At 42.0% G+C, this 16,555-nt stretch overlaps 1 protein-coding gene across 10 annotated transcripts in view; it reads left to right on the top strand.

The window, feature by feature from the left end:
* Nucleotides 1–16,555, top strand: part of NSUN6 (NOP2/Sun RNA methyltransferase 6) — a 93,327-nt gene that overhangs the window by 63,692 nt on the left and 13,080 nt on the right. For 9 of the 10 annotated variants that reach the window (XM_060280796.1, XM_035129862.2, XM_060280795.1 and 6 more), the window contains 6 exons: nucleotides 1,969–2,081; nucleotides 2,797–2,950; nucleotides 4,142–4,223; nucleotides 7,351–7,470; nucleotides 13,131–13,275; nucleotides 13,901–14,049. In XM_060280796.1, the coding sequence (XP_060136779.1) occupies nucleotides 1,969–2,081; nucleotides 2,797–2,950; nucleotides 4,142–4,223; nucleotides 7,351–7,470; nucleotides 13,131–13,275; nucleotides 13,901–14,049 (763 nt within the window). The remainder of the gene's footprint in view (nucleotides 1–1,968; nucleotides 2,082–2,796; nucleotides 2,951–4,141; nucleotides 4,224–7,350; nucleotides 7,471–13,130; nucleotides 13,276–13,900; nucleotides 14,050–16,555) is intronic. The other variant, XM_035129867.2, reaches the window with a different exon arrangement.

Genomic DNA, 16,555 nt, shown 5'->3' with positions numbered 1-16,555 from the left:
ACGGGCGGGGACACTGCCACCTGTGCTTCGCCTCCACCTCCACCTGCTTGGCCAAAGCGGCTGCGGGGCACTGCCGTCCAGGGAGCCCTGGGTGCCGTGCCGATGGGAGGCTCGCGCCCAGCTTCCCTGCAACGGCGCCCGCAGTCCGAGAAGAGGCGAGCGAGGGTGGCGGAGCGCGAATCCGGCATTGCCATCGCCGGTGCAAGTCGCAGCACCCCGCTGGTGGCGCCACTCTCATTCGCCTCTTCTCAGGCTGCGGGCACTGTTGTTGGGAAACCGGCCGTGAGCCTCCCATCGGCGCTGCAGCCAGGGCTCCCTGGCAGTGCCAGGCATGGCAGGCTGTCAGAGGGGGCAGCCTGATGGGCGGGGATGCTAGCAACTGTGCTCCGCCTCCGCCTCTGCCTGCTCGGCTGAAGCGGCTATGCAGCGTTGCCGTCCAGGGAGCCCTGGCTGCCGCGCCGATGGGAGGCTCACGGCCGGCTTTCCTGCAAAAGCACCCGCAACACGCCAGTAGCCTCAATAGGAAAGACGGCTCTGCATGGGCTCATCCACACTTACCTGTTGCCCCTCCTTCTCTAGGCACAGGTCCATGCTTTAAAACTCTTACATCCAAGCACTGTCGCTTTCCCCAGGAAAACCCACTCCATAACACTGAATCAGAACAAGCAGCAATTTGGGTTCTCCATTTATTGCCGTTTGCTCTAATTCAGCAGGTTGATTTTGTTTGTTTGTTTGTTTTTTGTTATAATGCTTGGACACAAAGCTTTGAAGCATGGACCTGTGCCGCAAAAGGAAGTCTTGGTGAGCCCCATGTCTGCTCGGAGGTAAATCCCATCAAATTCATTGGTGTGTCTTCCTGAAAAGTAGAGTTAGGATTTCAGCCTTCCTTGCAATGCAATCCAGCTTGACCAACTAACTACAGCAATTCGCCAAAAGGTACTGCAATTTGCCAAAAAGGTGAACAGTAGTACCGTGTTTCTCATATTTTAAGGCATCCCTAAAAAATAAGGCATGGCAGGATTTTCATGACCTGGCGAAATATAAGGCATACCCCGAAAATAAGACGTAGCAGTACCGGGTTGTGGTGGGAGCAGGTCTGTGCAAAATACGGTACCGTAAGAAGAAAAGGAAGATGCCTCCTCGGAACCGGATGCCGCTGCCACGTGGAGCTCCGTCCGAGTGGGAGCCAGCAAGAGCTGCAGCACGCACAGCAAGAGCTGCAGCAGGAGCCTCAGTGCGAAGCCCGGCTACGGTAGAGCCTCAGCGCGCGGCACCGGGACCCTGCTAGACCCGCAGCTCAAGCCGCGCAAAGTCTGGCAGCCGGCAGGAGCCGCGGCGGGCAAAGAACAAAGGATCGGGACCCTGCTAAGCAAAGCCCCGGCAGCCGGCAGGAGCCTTAGCGGGCAGCGCGCGAAGCCCGGGAGCTGGCTGGAGCCGCAGCTCAAAGCGCGCTCCTGATAAGCCCCGGCAGCCGGCAGGAGCCTTAGCGCGCAGCGCGCGAAGCCCGGGAGCTGGCTGGAGCCGCAGCTCAAAGCGCACTATCGGTAAGCCCCAGCAGCCAGCAGGAGCCTTAGCGGGCAGCGCGCGAAGCCCGGGAGCTGGCTGGAGCCGCAGCTCAAAGCGCGCTCCTGATAAGCCCCGGCAGCCGGCAGGAGCCTTAGCACGCAGCGCGCGAAGCCCGGGAGCTGGCTGGAGCCGCAGCTCAAAGCGCACTATCGGTAAGCCCCAGCAGCCAGCAGGAGCCTTAGCAGGCAGCGCGCGAAGCCCGGGAGCTGGCTGGAGCCGCAGCTCAATAAGACATCCCTTGAAAATAAGCCATGTTGTGTTTTTTTGAGAAAAAAATAAATATAAGACATGACTTATAATATGAGAAACACGGTAGTATTAGAAAGGCAGCTGAGAACAGCAGATTTGAAGTATTATTGTGCTGATTGGTTTTTCTTAACTCTCTCCTTCCCCCGCCCCCAGCAGAAAGGATGTACAAAAGTTGACCAATGAAGTTATTGTTGGTGCACAGTGTGGCAATGCCGTGCTTCGAGGAGCACACGTCTATGCTCCAGGAATCATATCTGCTTCAAAATGTATGTACCCCCCTCCAACGCTTCCTTATCTTGTAAGACTGATGGAAAATAATACTTAGTAGTTGATAGAAGCTACCCTTTTTAAGTGTTAATATCTCTTCAAATATCCAAGACTAGATTGTTTAGAACTGTAGTTTGTGAATGTAAGATTGAATGCAAGTTGCAGCCATTGTCTTTTTTCCCTACCATCCTTTGTTCTGAACTTCTGTTAACAAGATTCTGTAAAAGGGTAGATGCTACTCCTAAATTGGCAGATTTGCACTATAAGAGAGTCATGTTCCAGTTGAGGAAGTTTATAAGTTATGTAATCAGTATTTAAAGAAGTTGTTAAGAAATGCATTTCCTAACAAACCAGATTATCCTATCCTACGGTTTTGGTAAGAAAGGACAAAATCAAGCCATCTCCCCACCAGGAAACCAGTCATTTACCACTGCATCTATTTCATTCCCTGCCTCAGACTCTCTGGTCCTTAAGCTTTAGTAACTTGAGTATTAACTATTCTTCCTTGTAGATTAGATGCTTTAAAAAGTTACAGAAGAAGTTGCCAAGTATGCATGCGGAATAGCCATTACTGAAGTTGTTCCAGAGCTACTCTTGACCTGAACAGATTCTTGTAAATAGTCGGGGCTCAAGTATGTGGCCTATTTGAAGTCCCTAGTGAGTTCTTGTGCCAAATAAAATATTATCTGAAATGTTCTCCCTTTCTTTCCTTAGTCATGAAAGCTGGAGATACTGTTTCAGTATACTCAGATATTGAAGGGAAGTGTAAAAGAGGGGCCAAAGAATTTCTTGGAACCAAAGTTTTCATTGGAAATGGGATTTCTGAACTGAGCCGAAATGAAATCTTTAATTCTACTGGCCCACTGAAGTAAGTCAGAAATTGTAATAAAGTTTGAGAATCTGCTTCTAAATAATATGTATGTGTTACACTTTCTGGATGTCCCATGATCATATTATAAAGTACCATAGAATGGGTAAAAAGATCAAGCCCTGTGCACTCCACACTGGAAACTGCATGGGGTTGAGTATCATCTCCCAGCCACCGCCTTCTAGGGCAGTGGTTCTCAACCTTTTTTGGGCCACGGCACACTTGTTCCGTGAAAAAAATCACGAGGCACACCACCATTAAAAAAGTTAAAAAATTTAACTCTGTGCCGCCCTATATTATAATTATGACTGTAAGAAACACTTGCCAAATATTGCTTTCCGGCGGGTCGTTTGCACTGAGCTTTGGAAAAGAGGAGGAGAAATACTGCTTTCCGGCGGGTCAGTGTATATTGGCGGCCGCCAGGCACGTGACAATGCAAATCGCCCTTCTTGTCGCCGTACGTCGCAGCACACCAGCCAGCGTCTCGCGGCACACTAGTGTGCCACAGAACAGCGGTTGAGAAATGCTGTTCTAGGGCAGTGGTTCTCAAAGTTTTTTTTCTCTGGGCCACACTTTCAGAATAAAAATTTGCTCATGCCACTGAATTTTTTATTGATAAGAAATACATTGGGAATCAAGAAGAAACAACTCCTAGTAGAGCTCAGTTTCTAACACAGAACACAGCTACTGCTCAGTTGGTAGAGCATGAGACACTTAATCTCAGAGTCACGGAGTCCTGCATTGCAGGGGGTTGGGCTAGTGACCCTTGTGGTCCCTTCCAACTCTACAGTTCTCTTTAACATCCACATGAAGCCGCTGAGTGGTGTCATCTTGCAAATATAACTGCAATAATTTGAGACCACCTTTACCTTTTTATCCTAAGAACTGAACCACCACGTTAACTTTGAAATCAGATGACAACTAGTCCACATACAAGAGAGGCAACTAAACATTAAACCACGATTACAGAGAGAGAAAGTTAGAAGTTTATGCTGAGTTTATAGTATATCTTGCAAATTTTCAATTTTCCCTTCTTAGTTGTGTTTATGAAAGTCAGATCAGAATCTGTTTAATTACTGGCCAATATTATATTGAAGTGTCGGCTCTTTTATTAAAAGATTATTATAATACAGTTTTAGAAATTCAGATCAGGATTTTTTTTTCCTTACCAGTGTGCATTGTGCCTTTCAGAGGGATGGGAATAAAAATGACAGAACCAATTTACCTTAGTCCTTCATTTGACAAAATGTTATCGAGTTATCTGTTTTTACAGGTAAGTCATATTAAAAATAACTATAGCTTTCTGAATTCTGAGGTCACAACCCTTTCTTTTGTATTCTAAGCCCCATTGAACACAGTTGAGCTTCACATCTAAGCAAATAAGTTATTTTGGGGGAAATTCCATTAAAATAGTGATTTTTCCCTATGTGTTTATGCTCTGTAATTATTTTATATCTGAAATGCTAGGGCTAGGCGTGGACTGTGCTGGTGTCTGTTTTCACTGTGCTTCTGTGAAATGAAATGTTACCTAATTCTGTTTTTTGATTGCCTTTGGCAAGATATCAATAAATGATACGGACAGCTTCATCTATAGTTCAGTTTAGATGTAATAGGGTGATAGTGGACTTCAATGGGTCTGAATAAGAAGTGATCCAAAACTTCTTTTGAGAAGTGCTTTGGCTTTGAAATGGCTTAGAGAGAACGAAAGTTTTACAAAAATTGTACTTCCCTCACTTTTATGCCACTAGCGCATGCTCATATGATACAGGTGGTGGTGATTGTGCTGTCGGCCAATGGGTCCTAATAGCATTGTGTTGACAGTCCCAGCTCCTGCTAGGTGCAGTTTTCTTCCATGGTTCCAGCAGATACCAAAGGGGTGTGTGTGTGTCAGGAAGCATTGGTTCCTGCTCCCACCCTTTCTGTTTTAGCCTCACTTTTGCATGTGCCAGGGAAGAAGTTGAATTTGCATTGAAGAAAAATGGCGCCTGTCCACAGTGTGGAGCATGATTGATGCCTCTGGTAAGCCCCCCCCCCCAATTTCACAGGTTGTGAACAGAGTGACAAAGTTTGGAAGGGAATTCAGTTGAACATTAGCCTTGAATCCAGTCCCTGAGCTGACACACAACTCTGCAGATCTATGTTGTTTCATCTTGTTGATCTAAAGTGCATCCAAAGCAGAAGTCTTTATTTATATATTGTCTTTATTTATATATTGTTTCCAATAAGGAAAGCTCTGCAATAAGAAACCTTGGTTTGATTTTGTTACATTTCCCAAGAAAGGCCAGTGTGTGTGTGTGTGTGTGTGTTTGTGTAGGTGCCACCAGGTTGAATTTGCGTTTTGCTTTGTTTGAAGACAAACTTAACCTGTCATGAAACAAGAAATTACCTTCTTTTTTATCTATCGTTGCACTTTGTGGCTCCAGATTTCCACCACCTACATTTCCAGTATTATTTCAACTATAGAACATAAATCAGTGTTTCACTCCTTCTCCAAAACGTTTGTTGACTTTTCTCCCATCTTGTAAGCAAACACATGTTAGCTTGCTCTGCTGCAGCTTTGCCAGTGTAGTGTAGTGGTTAAGAGCAGTAGACTCGTAATCTGGGGAACTGGGTTCACGTCTCCGCTCCTCCACATGCAGCTGCTGGGTGACCTATCAAATCCAAACTCCTCCTCCTCCTCTTCCTCCTCCTCCTCTGCTTCTGCTTCTTCTGCACTTGGTCTTAACTAGAAGATTTAAGTGACACATCTATGCTCATCACTTGTAGCATTTGGTGAGAAGTTGAATGTATATGAATAAGTGATCACAGATGACCATCTCAGACAGAGTTTTATACCTCCTGGTCAAATTATACACAAACATAATTAGGCTGAAAGTGTCATCAAATCATGTCGTACCGGCCCTCTGTGTATCCTGTTTTCCCTGCTTCACCAATTGATTTATAATGCAAGAACACTTCAGCATATACATGTAAACTCATGTAGCTGAGGAACAGATACTGCCTGATTACCGAGAGTGTGGAAAAAATATATTGATGAACATTGTGTTGTTAATGTTGTGTACCATTAAGCCAATATTATTGATTAATGTTTTCACCATGTAAGTTATTAGGTAATATGTATTTTTGCCCGTAGACACCAGCAGTTTCTTCTGTTTTAATGGAGAATTAATGTAATTATTTATGTTTATATATGTGACATAGCTGTGTGTATATAACAGTCGAGTCTTTAAATATGTAATATATAATCTATTGGCCGTGCAATCCTGTGCATTTCTACTTGGAAGTATAACTTGCTTGGGCTTACTCCCAGGTAAACGCATATTGTCTTGATGTTTTCGAAGGGATGACACAAGTAGGTTGTGTGTGGAAAGAAGTGATTTGCAGTAAAGTGAAGTGCATTTAAAAAGTACATGGTATGAATAAGTTCTGTTTTTGAAATTTATCTAGGAGATACAATGAAGTTGTTGTTGTTTAGTCGTGTCCGACTCTTCATGACCCCATGGGCCATAATACATACTTTTAAATAAATCTTAACACGGTGCAAGTTTACAAGTTTGCTAGAATTTTTCCCCAACACAAGAATCAAAACACTTTATTTTGGATTTGAAGATTTTTAAATATGTTCCACAAGCCTCCCTGGGTCATTCCACGCCCAATCACCAGGTGCTATGTGCTCTCACGTCTCAGATTTTGTTCAAAATTTTTTCATGTGTAGGTACCTATGAGATAACATCAAACTAATTTAAATTAAATCAAAACAGTATCATTAACCATATAACATGTATGGAAAACAAAATAGCTTTGCAGAAGTGTTTTACACAATAAAATGAACAAGGGTTCCAAGACATATTTTGTTTTTATTAAATAATTAATAAAACTTAATTTTTAAAATATGTTATAACCACTAATACACCCTTCTTATTTTTAAAACATAGAAAGTTCATGGTTAGCCCATTCTACAAAAAAAGTATGATGCATGTGTTAGTTGTGGTTTGCGCACTGTGGCTTATCGAACCTACCAAGGTAGAAAATGACTAACATTCACTTTGGTCGGTGACCCTTTTCTGTGGCACTTAATAACATTTTTATACCTTATTTTGAAAGAGACCAAAACTAGCTTGATTTTGATACCAAAATAAGCCCAATTGGTTGAAAAATAAGCAAAACAGGAGGTTTTTTCCTAAACTGATGCAGAAATTGCATTAGCTTAAATCATGCGAAAATCAAAATTTTTGAAAAATTCTCCTGTTTTGAACACCGCTTACAGAATTAGAACTCACACATGCACAATTTTGCCTTTTAGTGGAAGAAACAAACAATATAATTAGTTTTAAGTAAGATATTCCTGTGTTGGTCATCCTTGAAGCAAACATAATTTTTTTTTTCTCATCCATTACTAGAATTTGCCCTCTTCAGTTGTGAGCTATGTTTTAAATCCTCAGCCAGGACAGAGAATTTTGGACATGTGTGCTGCTCCCGGGGGGAAAACAACCCATCTTGCAACATTAATGTGTGATGAGGTAAGTGAAGTCACAGAGCATTTTCTGTCTCCGTGAGGAAAGTTTGACCTGTGCTTCATTAGCATGGCTTGTTTCACCCGTTTGCTGAGATCCACAGATAACTCAAAGTAGCACACCATTAATATTTGAACACACTACCGATTTACTGGCTGATTTTTGCAGCATAGCAGAATTGCTGAACCAAAGATAAATCTTTCTCAAAATATGTTGTGATAAACCTATCACAACATATTTTGACCAAATAGATTTCATTTCAGTGGACATGTGATAGATTTTTTTTTAAAGTAGAAAAGTCTTGCAAGAAATAATAGGATACAAATTAATTTGAGCTATTTTAGTGCAGAAGCTTGGTTTAAAATTCATTTAAACTTCAGTACTTAACATGATGTAAAAACAAAGTGATTCAAATGAAAGTACTAGGTAACCAAACCGTCAACATGGCATCATGGCCCACCATTTTCAATAAGATCAAATAATGAGTTAATCATGAGTGCTTTAGGATCTGCTATATTCTATGACTTTTGAGTTATTAAATTGAACGGAGTAGTCTAACAGCTTGTGCCTTTTGGAAATTGGCAGGAGCTAATATAAAGGGACAATTTCTGCTGCAAAGGGAAGGAAGGGACTTTAGATCTCTTAGAGGCACCCATCTTTCCTAACTTGGGGAGCACAAAACCTCTTTCCTTCATTCTCCTTCAATTTCACTCCTCACCAGTCATCTCTTTGCTTCTGACAGTTGGGCCACCCCTTTTCACACTTTCTCATTGGTATTTCATTTTAAAGAAATGTATATGCTGCTCTTTAGCCATACTTTCTCAGGGCAGCTGAGAGGACTGAGGAACTTCTCAGAAGATTATATTGTTTCTCTGAGCAGAATTTACCCATCTAGCCTTATTGACAAAGGTCATCACCTCTATCTGGAAATTACACACATCCCTAGAGACTAAGGAGGTGGGCTCCCATAGTTTCATCATTTACTGCATAATGCTGGGTGAGCATTCTCTTCAATATCCAGAATTTACACTTTCCCACAAACTAGAACATACTTTGGAGATACACAGACAGCACAGCTGGAGTTGACCCATGCTGAGGAGACCCCGGGTTATTCCTTTTTTTGGGCCCAGAGAACCTGGGGTAGCATCTTACTTTATCAGTCAGCAGATGAAGAGCAGCTCTTTTTGTGCACCCAATCAAAGTGAAATGCCCCAATATTTCATAGTCTTGTGCCCAAACATAGGGAAGGTATACCAATGGTCCACACCTCCATTTCCATTTTACATCTGCAGACCAGGCACGTCCAACTTCCAAGAGACTGCGATTATATATATATATATATATATATATATATATATATATATATATATATAAACCTGGAAGTGATCTACCCATTGGACTGACCAGAGACTTCATCTAAGTTGTTGAGCTTTTGGGGGGGAGGATTGACCAGAGTTGTTGAGGTTTTTGGGGGGAGGATGAGCCAAAGTTGTTGAGGTTTTTTCTTTGGCGGGGGGGGGGGGGGGCATCAGGATCCCGCAAACAACCAGGATCAACCAAGAACACCCAGCGATCGGCTGGTAGATCACAATCGGCCGGTTGGACATGCCTGTACTAGACTGATGTCTCGCCTTTGTAGTGGATTGGATGACAGCCAGCAAATTGCAGCTTAATCCAGACAAGACAAAGCTGCTGTTAGTGGGTGGTTCCCTGAACCGGATGGGTGGGACATGGCCTGTTATGGGTGGGGTTACGCATCCTCTAAGATTGCTACATCCTGGCACACTCACTATGGGCCTGCTCATCAAACCATGAAATAAAATAGATGTGCTAGCTTGAGGTGCAAGGAAACAGGGTTCGAGGAGAGGAGCTGTCCCCTAGTGGCAGCAGTCAAAAAGCTTGCTTTCTGCCTTTTTACAATTTCTGTTCTGACTTTTGGCTTCTGACGGGGTCCCTAAGAAGCCTTCTTGACATAGTTGTATCATGCTCACTGAAGTGTTCATCTTTTCGGTATTCAATAAATTAAGAATCTGAGCAGGAAATATGGAAGTCCATATTGCATTTTTGCAGAATTTTTGCAAGGCTATATGTTAAAATTAGTGTATTTTTGCATGCCATTCAGCTCTAGTAGTCTACTAAAATGCTTATATTTTGACTAGAGGAAACATAGGGCAAAGAGTACTAAGTACATAGAAAATTTATGAGACATTTTATCTTGCAAGAAACTGCTTGAGCAAGTTTTAGTATGTATGAAACAAAAAGCACCCCTTTGAGAAATTTGGAATAAGGTAGTATGGATTTAGATTAATCATATTTCAACAGAAAAAGGGGTTGTATATAAAATGTCAGGTAGGTTGGGAAGTTCAAGTGGGCTGTAGCATTATGTGCTTCCAGTTGTGACCTGCATTATTTAGCAGGGAAACTTTGTTACGGCCAGCCATGTGTTGTGGAAAGAAGAGCCATGCAATTTGTGATATGTGACAGCCTCCTTGACATAAGCATATTTTGCTTACCAAACTGTTCAGTTTTTCATTATGGAGAAATTGCTGGCATGTACAAGACATTCATGAGGTACAGCCTGGAAGTTTTAAAGAAACAGCCATTTTTGTACTGGAAAGTGTTTATGTGTGGTGTTGTTTGTTCCCATCAATTTGATTTAGTTTTAATGGACACATTTTTGCTAAGTCAGCATGTCCCATAAACATTTTAGTTAGCAGTTTGTACTACTGTATTTAAAAGATACCTTAAGAGGCTGTTATAAAAAAAACAAAACAAAAGCAACAACCGCAAGGTTTAAGCAATTGGAAGGGGCTGGAGCTGACTACATTATACAGTGTTCTCCTGGAATATGCCATTCCCGTACAAAGAAGTCTGTATGTGTAATGTGCGGATTGAATGGTAACTGCTTGGTCAAGCAGAGCAGTGGTTAGAAAGAAAGAATGAGAAAGCTGTGGCCCTCTAGATGTTGCTGGACTACACCATCTCCCATGCCAGTGGGGGCTGATAGGAGTTGGCAGGGCAACAGCTGACTGCTTCAGTTGGTGGAATTGGCATTACTACAGGTGACACATAACACCCATTGCGCTTTTGTAAGAACCCCTTGGAACTCCCTGCCTATTGATATCAAGCAGGCACTTTCACTGTACTCTTTTCAGTGCCTGCTAAAAACATTCCTCTTTAGACAAGCCCACTCAGATGCTTAGAAAGTTGACATGATTTTAACCTGTTTTATAGTATTTTAACTTTTGTATATTTTAAAGTATAGTTGTGAAGTTTTTCTCAGTGTTACTATTTTAGGTGGGAGTGATCATGCTCTTCTGGAGTTTATTATTCAGCGGAAAGGAGCATCCAAGCATACTAAGACTCAAATCCTAGACTTTAAGAAAGCTGACTTCAGAAAACTTAGGGAAACGCTGGGTGAATTTCCATGGACAGAAATACTAAAAGGCAAGGGAGTTCATGATGGTTGGGAGTTTGTTAAAAGGGAGATATTAAAAGCACAACTTCAGGCAATACTAATGAGACGGAAACATGGAAGGTACCTAAAGAAGCCAGGGTGGCTATCTAAAGAACTTTTAACTGAGTTAAGATTTAAAAGGGATATGTACAAAAAATGGGAAAAGGGGGAAATCACCAGAGAGGAATTCAAACATATAGCCAGCACATGTAGAGACAAAGTCAGAAAAGCTAAAGCACAGAATGAACTCAGGCTTGCTAGAGAGGTTAAAAGCAACAAAAAGGGCTTTTATGGGTATGTCCGTAGCAAAAGGAAGAACAAGGAAACAGTGGGGTCACTTAGAGGAGAAGATGGTGAAATGCAAACAGGGGACAGAGGAAGGGCAGAACTTCTCAATGCCTTCTTTGCCTCAGTCTTCTCCAAAAAAGAAAACAATGCCCGACCTGAAGAATATGGAGCAGATGATTCAGCAGGGGAAACACAGCCCAGAATAAGTAAGGAGGTAGTACAAGAATACTTGGCTAGTTTAGATGTATTCAAGTCTCCAGGGCCAGATGAACTACATCCAAGAGTATTAAAAGAACTGGCAGAGGTGATTTCAGAACCACTGGCAATATTTGAGAATTCCTGGAGAACAGGCGAAGTTCCAGCAGACTGGAGGAGGGCAAATGTTGTCCCTATTTTCAAAAAGGGGAAAAGAGAGGACCCAAACAATTACTGCCCAGTCAGCCTGACATCAATACCAGGAAAGATTCTAGAGCAGATCATTAAGCAAACGGTCTGTGAGCACCTAGAAAGAAACTCTGTGATCACTAAAAGTCAGCATGGGTTTCTGAAAAATAAGTCATGTCAGACTAATCTGATCTCATTTTTTGACAGAATTACAAGCCTGGTAGATGAAGGGAACGCTGTGGATGTAGCCTATCTTGATTTCAGCAAGGCCTTTGACAAGGTGCCCCATGATATTCTTGTAAAGAAGCTGGCAATATGCGGGCTAGACAATGCTACCGTTCAGTGGATTTGTAACTGGCTTACTGACCGAACCCAAAGGGTGCTCATCAATGGCTCATCCTCATCCTGGAGAGTATTGACTAGTGGGGTGCCACAGGGTTCTGTCTTGGGCCCAGTCTTACTCAACATCTTTATCAATGACTTGGATGATGGGCTTGAGGGCATCCTGAGCAAGTTTGCAGATGACACCAAATTGGGAGCGGTGGCTAATACCCCAGAGGACAGGATCACACTTCAAAATGACCTTAACAGATTAGACAACTGGGCCAAAGCAAACAAGATGAATTTTAACAAGGAGAAATGTAAAGTATTACACTTGGGCAAAAAAAAAAAAATGAAAGGCACAAATACAGGATGGGAGACACCCGGCTTGAGAGCAGTACATGTGAAAAGGATCTAGGAGTCTTGGTAGACCACAAACTTGACATGAGTCAACAGTGTGATGCAGCAGCTAAAAAGCCAATGCAATTCTGGGCTGCATCAATAGGAGTATAGCATCTAGATCAAAAGAAGTAATAGTACCACTGTATTCTGCTCTGGTCAGACCTCACCTGGAGTACTGTGTCCAGTTCTGGGCACCATAGTTGAAGAAGGATACAGACAAGCTGGAACGTGTCCAGAAGAGGGCAACCAAAATGGTCAAAGGCCTGGAAACAATGCCTTATGAGGAACGGCTTAGGGAGCTGGGTATGTTTAGCCTGGAAAAGAGAAGGTTAAGGGGTGATATGATAGCTATGTTCAAATATATAAAAGGATGTCATATAGAGGAGGGAGAAAGATTGTTTTCTGCTGCTCCAGAGAAGCGGACACGGAGCAATGGATTCAAACTACAAGAAAGAAGATTCCACCTAAACATTAGGAAGAACTTCCTGACAGTAAGAGCTGTTCGGCAGTGGAATTTGCTACCAAGGAGTGTGGTGGAGTCTCCTTCTTTGGAGGTCTTTAAGCAGAGGCTTGACAGGCATATGTCAATAATGCTTTGATGGTGTTTCCTGCTTGGCAGGGGGTTGGACTGGATGGCCCTTGTGGTCTCTTCCAACTCTATGATTCTATGATTTTAACTTTTTGTAAACTGCTTTGAGGGTTTTTCGTTTTCATTTTTACACCCCCCCTTTTTTCCAATTGAGTGGTATATAGGTGTTTATGAAACAAATAAGTAATAAATTCCTACCCTTTTGATTTCCAACATGTTTTTCAGGGAGAGGTAATTGCCCTGGACAAGATTGCACACAAAGTGAAAAAGATAAAGCAAAATGCTGCATTACTGAAGTTGAATTGCATTAAAGCATTTTGTTATGATGGTACTAAGGCACTTGCCATTGGCAAAGGAGAGGATGGGCAAGGTAATATTATTTTTCTTTTGGGTGTTCTTGTTGTAGCTGTGTTTTCTGAGGAGGATCAGGATTTTTATGGTAATCCTTAATACCCTGTTGTGACTAGGGCTACTACTGCTTTAGTGTAATTTGGATGTTGGTTAATATTGACTTGCCATTTTATCCACAGATCCTTTAAACCACAAAAGCGCTATATAATTTATAAATGACTGGTAATTTGGGGCAACTTTCATAAGTGAAAGTGAGGTAGCAGTTGGCAGGTCAGGTTTGTTTTTTGGGGGGTCTCAGCACACAGATTCAGTCTTCACTCAACATCAGCAGTACAAATTTGAGGAAACTGTCATGTGCAGCAACATAATGTGACTCAGATCTTTCAGTCAGAAAGTAGGAGGGAAAGGACATTTTGCTTTCTATATCCAAACATAATGATGATTTATCAGCAGTTATAAAGACTTTGAAACCAAGGCCAGTATGACTGTATTTGCAGTTTATACCAATTTAGCTGTGTTAAACTGACGTCAAGCTCATGCTATTTAAATAAATTCTTTTGTGACATTTCACCAAACAATAGCAAAGTTAAGTATGCAACATAAATTGGCTATAATTTTTTAACTGATCATGTTCCTCTTTGCAGAAGGACCTCCATTTTTACCAGAATCATTTGACAGAATACTTCTCGATGCTCCCTGTAGTGGCATGGGGCAGAGACCAAATATGGTGTATTCCTGGTCTTTAAAGGAAGTGACTTCTTACCAGCCCTTGCAGCGCAAGCTCTTTAGAGTGGTATGTATTTTGCCATAGAAACTACCAAAGAATAAGTAACCTGACCCTTGGGTCATCACTTCAAACACATTCTTGCTTTTAAGCAGTGCTTCATTGAGAATTCTAACATGCATTACTGATATCTGGTTTCAGCATCACAATATATCACTAGCTAAATATGATGATATCTTGATATATCACGATATATATCTGCAGCAGTAGAGGGCCTTGCTGGGCCTCCCCGCAGTGGCAGAGGGTGCGGTGGTGGAGTGCCTTAAAATCTAAGGAAGTAGTAGATTTAATAAAAATATTAAATAAACTTCCATATAATATACAGTATATAATAACTTCCATATATATTTAATATATTTTCAACTAATTTAAGAGTTGTTCAAGTGATTTACTAGTCAAGTTGCATCTGCTTCCCCACTCAGAGGTTTGAGTGGAATCTATGCATGCAATAAGCCCCACTGAGTTCAACTCAACTTACTTCTACTTTCCTGGGAGTAAGCATTCAGTAGGGCTTGCTTGTGAGTAGACCCGCAGTTGCTTGCACTGCTTACTGAAAAACACCCTCCCCATCATTCTCACACAGTGTACTCCAACCTTCCATTTCAGCATAAGGAAGCCAGCTAAATCTTCTCCCCTCCATCCCCCCCCCCCCCTGAAGGCCGCCACCAAAAGCCCTCATCCCACCAATCTCTCCCTTTTTTAATATGGAGGAAAGCTATTTATGGGGAACCACCAACATAAACACCACCAGAAAATAAAATAACCCCCCTTTTTTCACCAGTGGGGGGTGAGTGTGAGGGAAGAAAGAAGTGTTTTCCAGTTCTTTGTTTACTTTGGGGCTTGATCTTTGATTGTCTAGCCGTGGGGGGGGGGGTTCTCCTGGATTTTTAGGAGGCTCTGCGTAATTACCTGAGCTCTAAGTGGAAAGATACTGGTGAAGCTTTATGGTTAGGAGGAAGGAGCGAGAGAGAAAACAAAGCAAGAGACAAGGTGCCTGTAAAGTATGTGTTCATCTGAGCTACCTCCTGGGAAGCTGTCAAGCTCACCGGTATGTTGCCTTGTTGAGGCACTTTCCAAGACGTTATTTCAATACAGGTATTCAACAATACGGTGATTTGTTGCACAGCCTTCCTCCTCATTCGAAGCACCTCAAAAGCTTCCTCTGCCTTGTCTTTATATACTGGATTAAAAGAAAAGCTTCCATCCATTGCATAATCTTAGTCTGCAATCATGGCTTCCCTTCATCAAGTTTCTCCAAGGAACTCCAGTTTACTAGCCAGCCCCAGCCCCTTCCAAGTACTTAAATCTTGTGTTGAAACCCATTCTGTGGTTTGTGTGGTTGTTTCAAATGACAGCTTCTTAATGTATCTTTTAAATTCAATCCATTTCCTTGGAGGTGGGGGATGGGAGTGATTCATAGTTCTGTAGAGTTCTACAATAAATTGTTGGGGATGCCTGCATATCTGCAAGCTATGATCCCTCTGCCAATAATAATAATAATAATAGACATGTTAGCTCACAGCCTTGTCTTATTAGTAGAAGGGAGGCAAGGGAAGTGCACATGGCTACACTGTAGAAGTTGGCACTTGGTCATCCTTTCTTGAGCACACCCAGTTCATGGCACATGCAAAGTTCAGCTGGTTGGGGTTGCGCTGAGCTCCATTGTTCTCAAACCAATGGGAACCTTGGAATAGATGTGTAACAAGGTTAAATCAAGCTCCCTATCTAAAAAAATATCTACGCGTTGTTATCCTGGCAGCAGAGCCTATGGTGATGTGGAGGCAAACCATGCAGAAAGGCCAATCAGCTCTAAAGCTGGAAGGTAATACCTTTTAAACATAAATAGATCTAGTTAAATTTAGCACAGGCATTCATCTCTGTTGGTAAAGATTCAGTTGATAAGAGATGTCTTTTCTAACCCTTTCACTTTTAAAACAAAAAGGGTAGTGCATATTTTCTTCAGTGTAGTCAGAGATGTTTGAGAATTCCTGGGGGGGGGTAGTTTACTTATCTGTTTGGCTTGCTAGTCTGCCCCATCTGAAGGCTTGGGCATGATATTACTTAAACCTGCATAGAATAGTCTCCCACCCCCAAACATCAAACAGAGTGACACCATTGATAAAATTTCAAATCCACTGAAAGTGTAACCCTGGTAGGGAAACAATCGGATGAAAGTGGAAAACATCTACGTGACTGTAAGGGGAAGATCTGGATTATTATGAACTTGGAGGACGATTTGAACTTTAGAAAAAAGACGGCAGTGGACAGTTGCGAGGAATTCCCAATTTCTTGAAGCATGGGAACCCAAATAAAAAATTCTTTAGATGATTTGGCATAACATTCGGTTTGATTGATATATATATGTGTATAATTTGAAATATTGAATGTGATATAATTGGTTTTAATTGGAAAATTAATAAAAATATTTTTTTAAAAAAAAGAAAGTGTAACCCTGGCTACCAAAACCCATCTCAGATATTAAGCTCTTTTATTGACAGAAGTAAGGAGGAATCAT

Source organism: Zootoca vivipara, chromosome 12, assembly GCF_963506605.1.
Source record: "Zootoca vivipara chromosome 12, rZooViv1.1, whole genome shotgun sequence".
NCBI lineage: Eukaryota > Metazoa > Chordata > Lepidosauria > Squamata > Lacertidae > Zootoca > Zootoca vivipara.
Note: the sequence above shows the minus strand (reverse complement) of the source record. Positions and strands in the feature narration are given on the sequence as shown.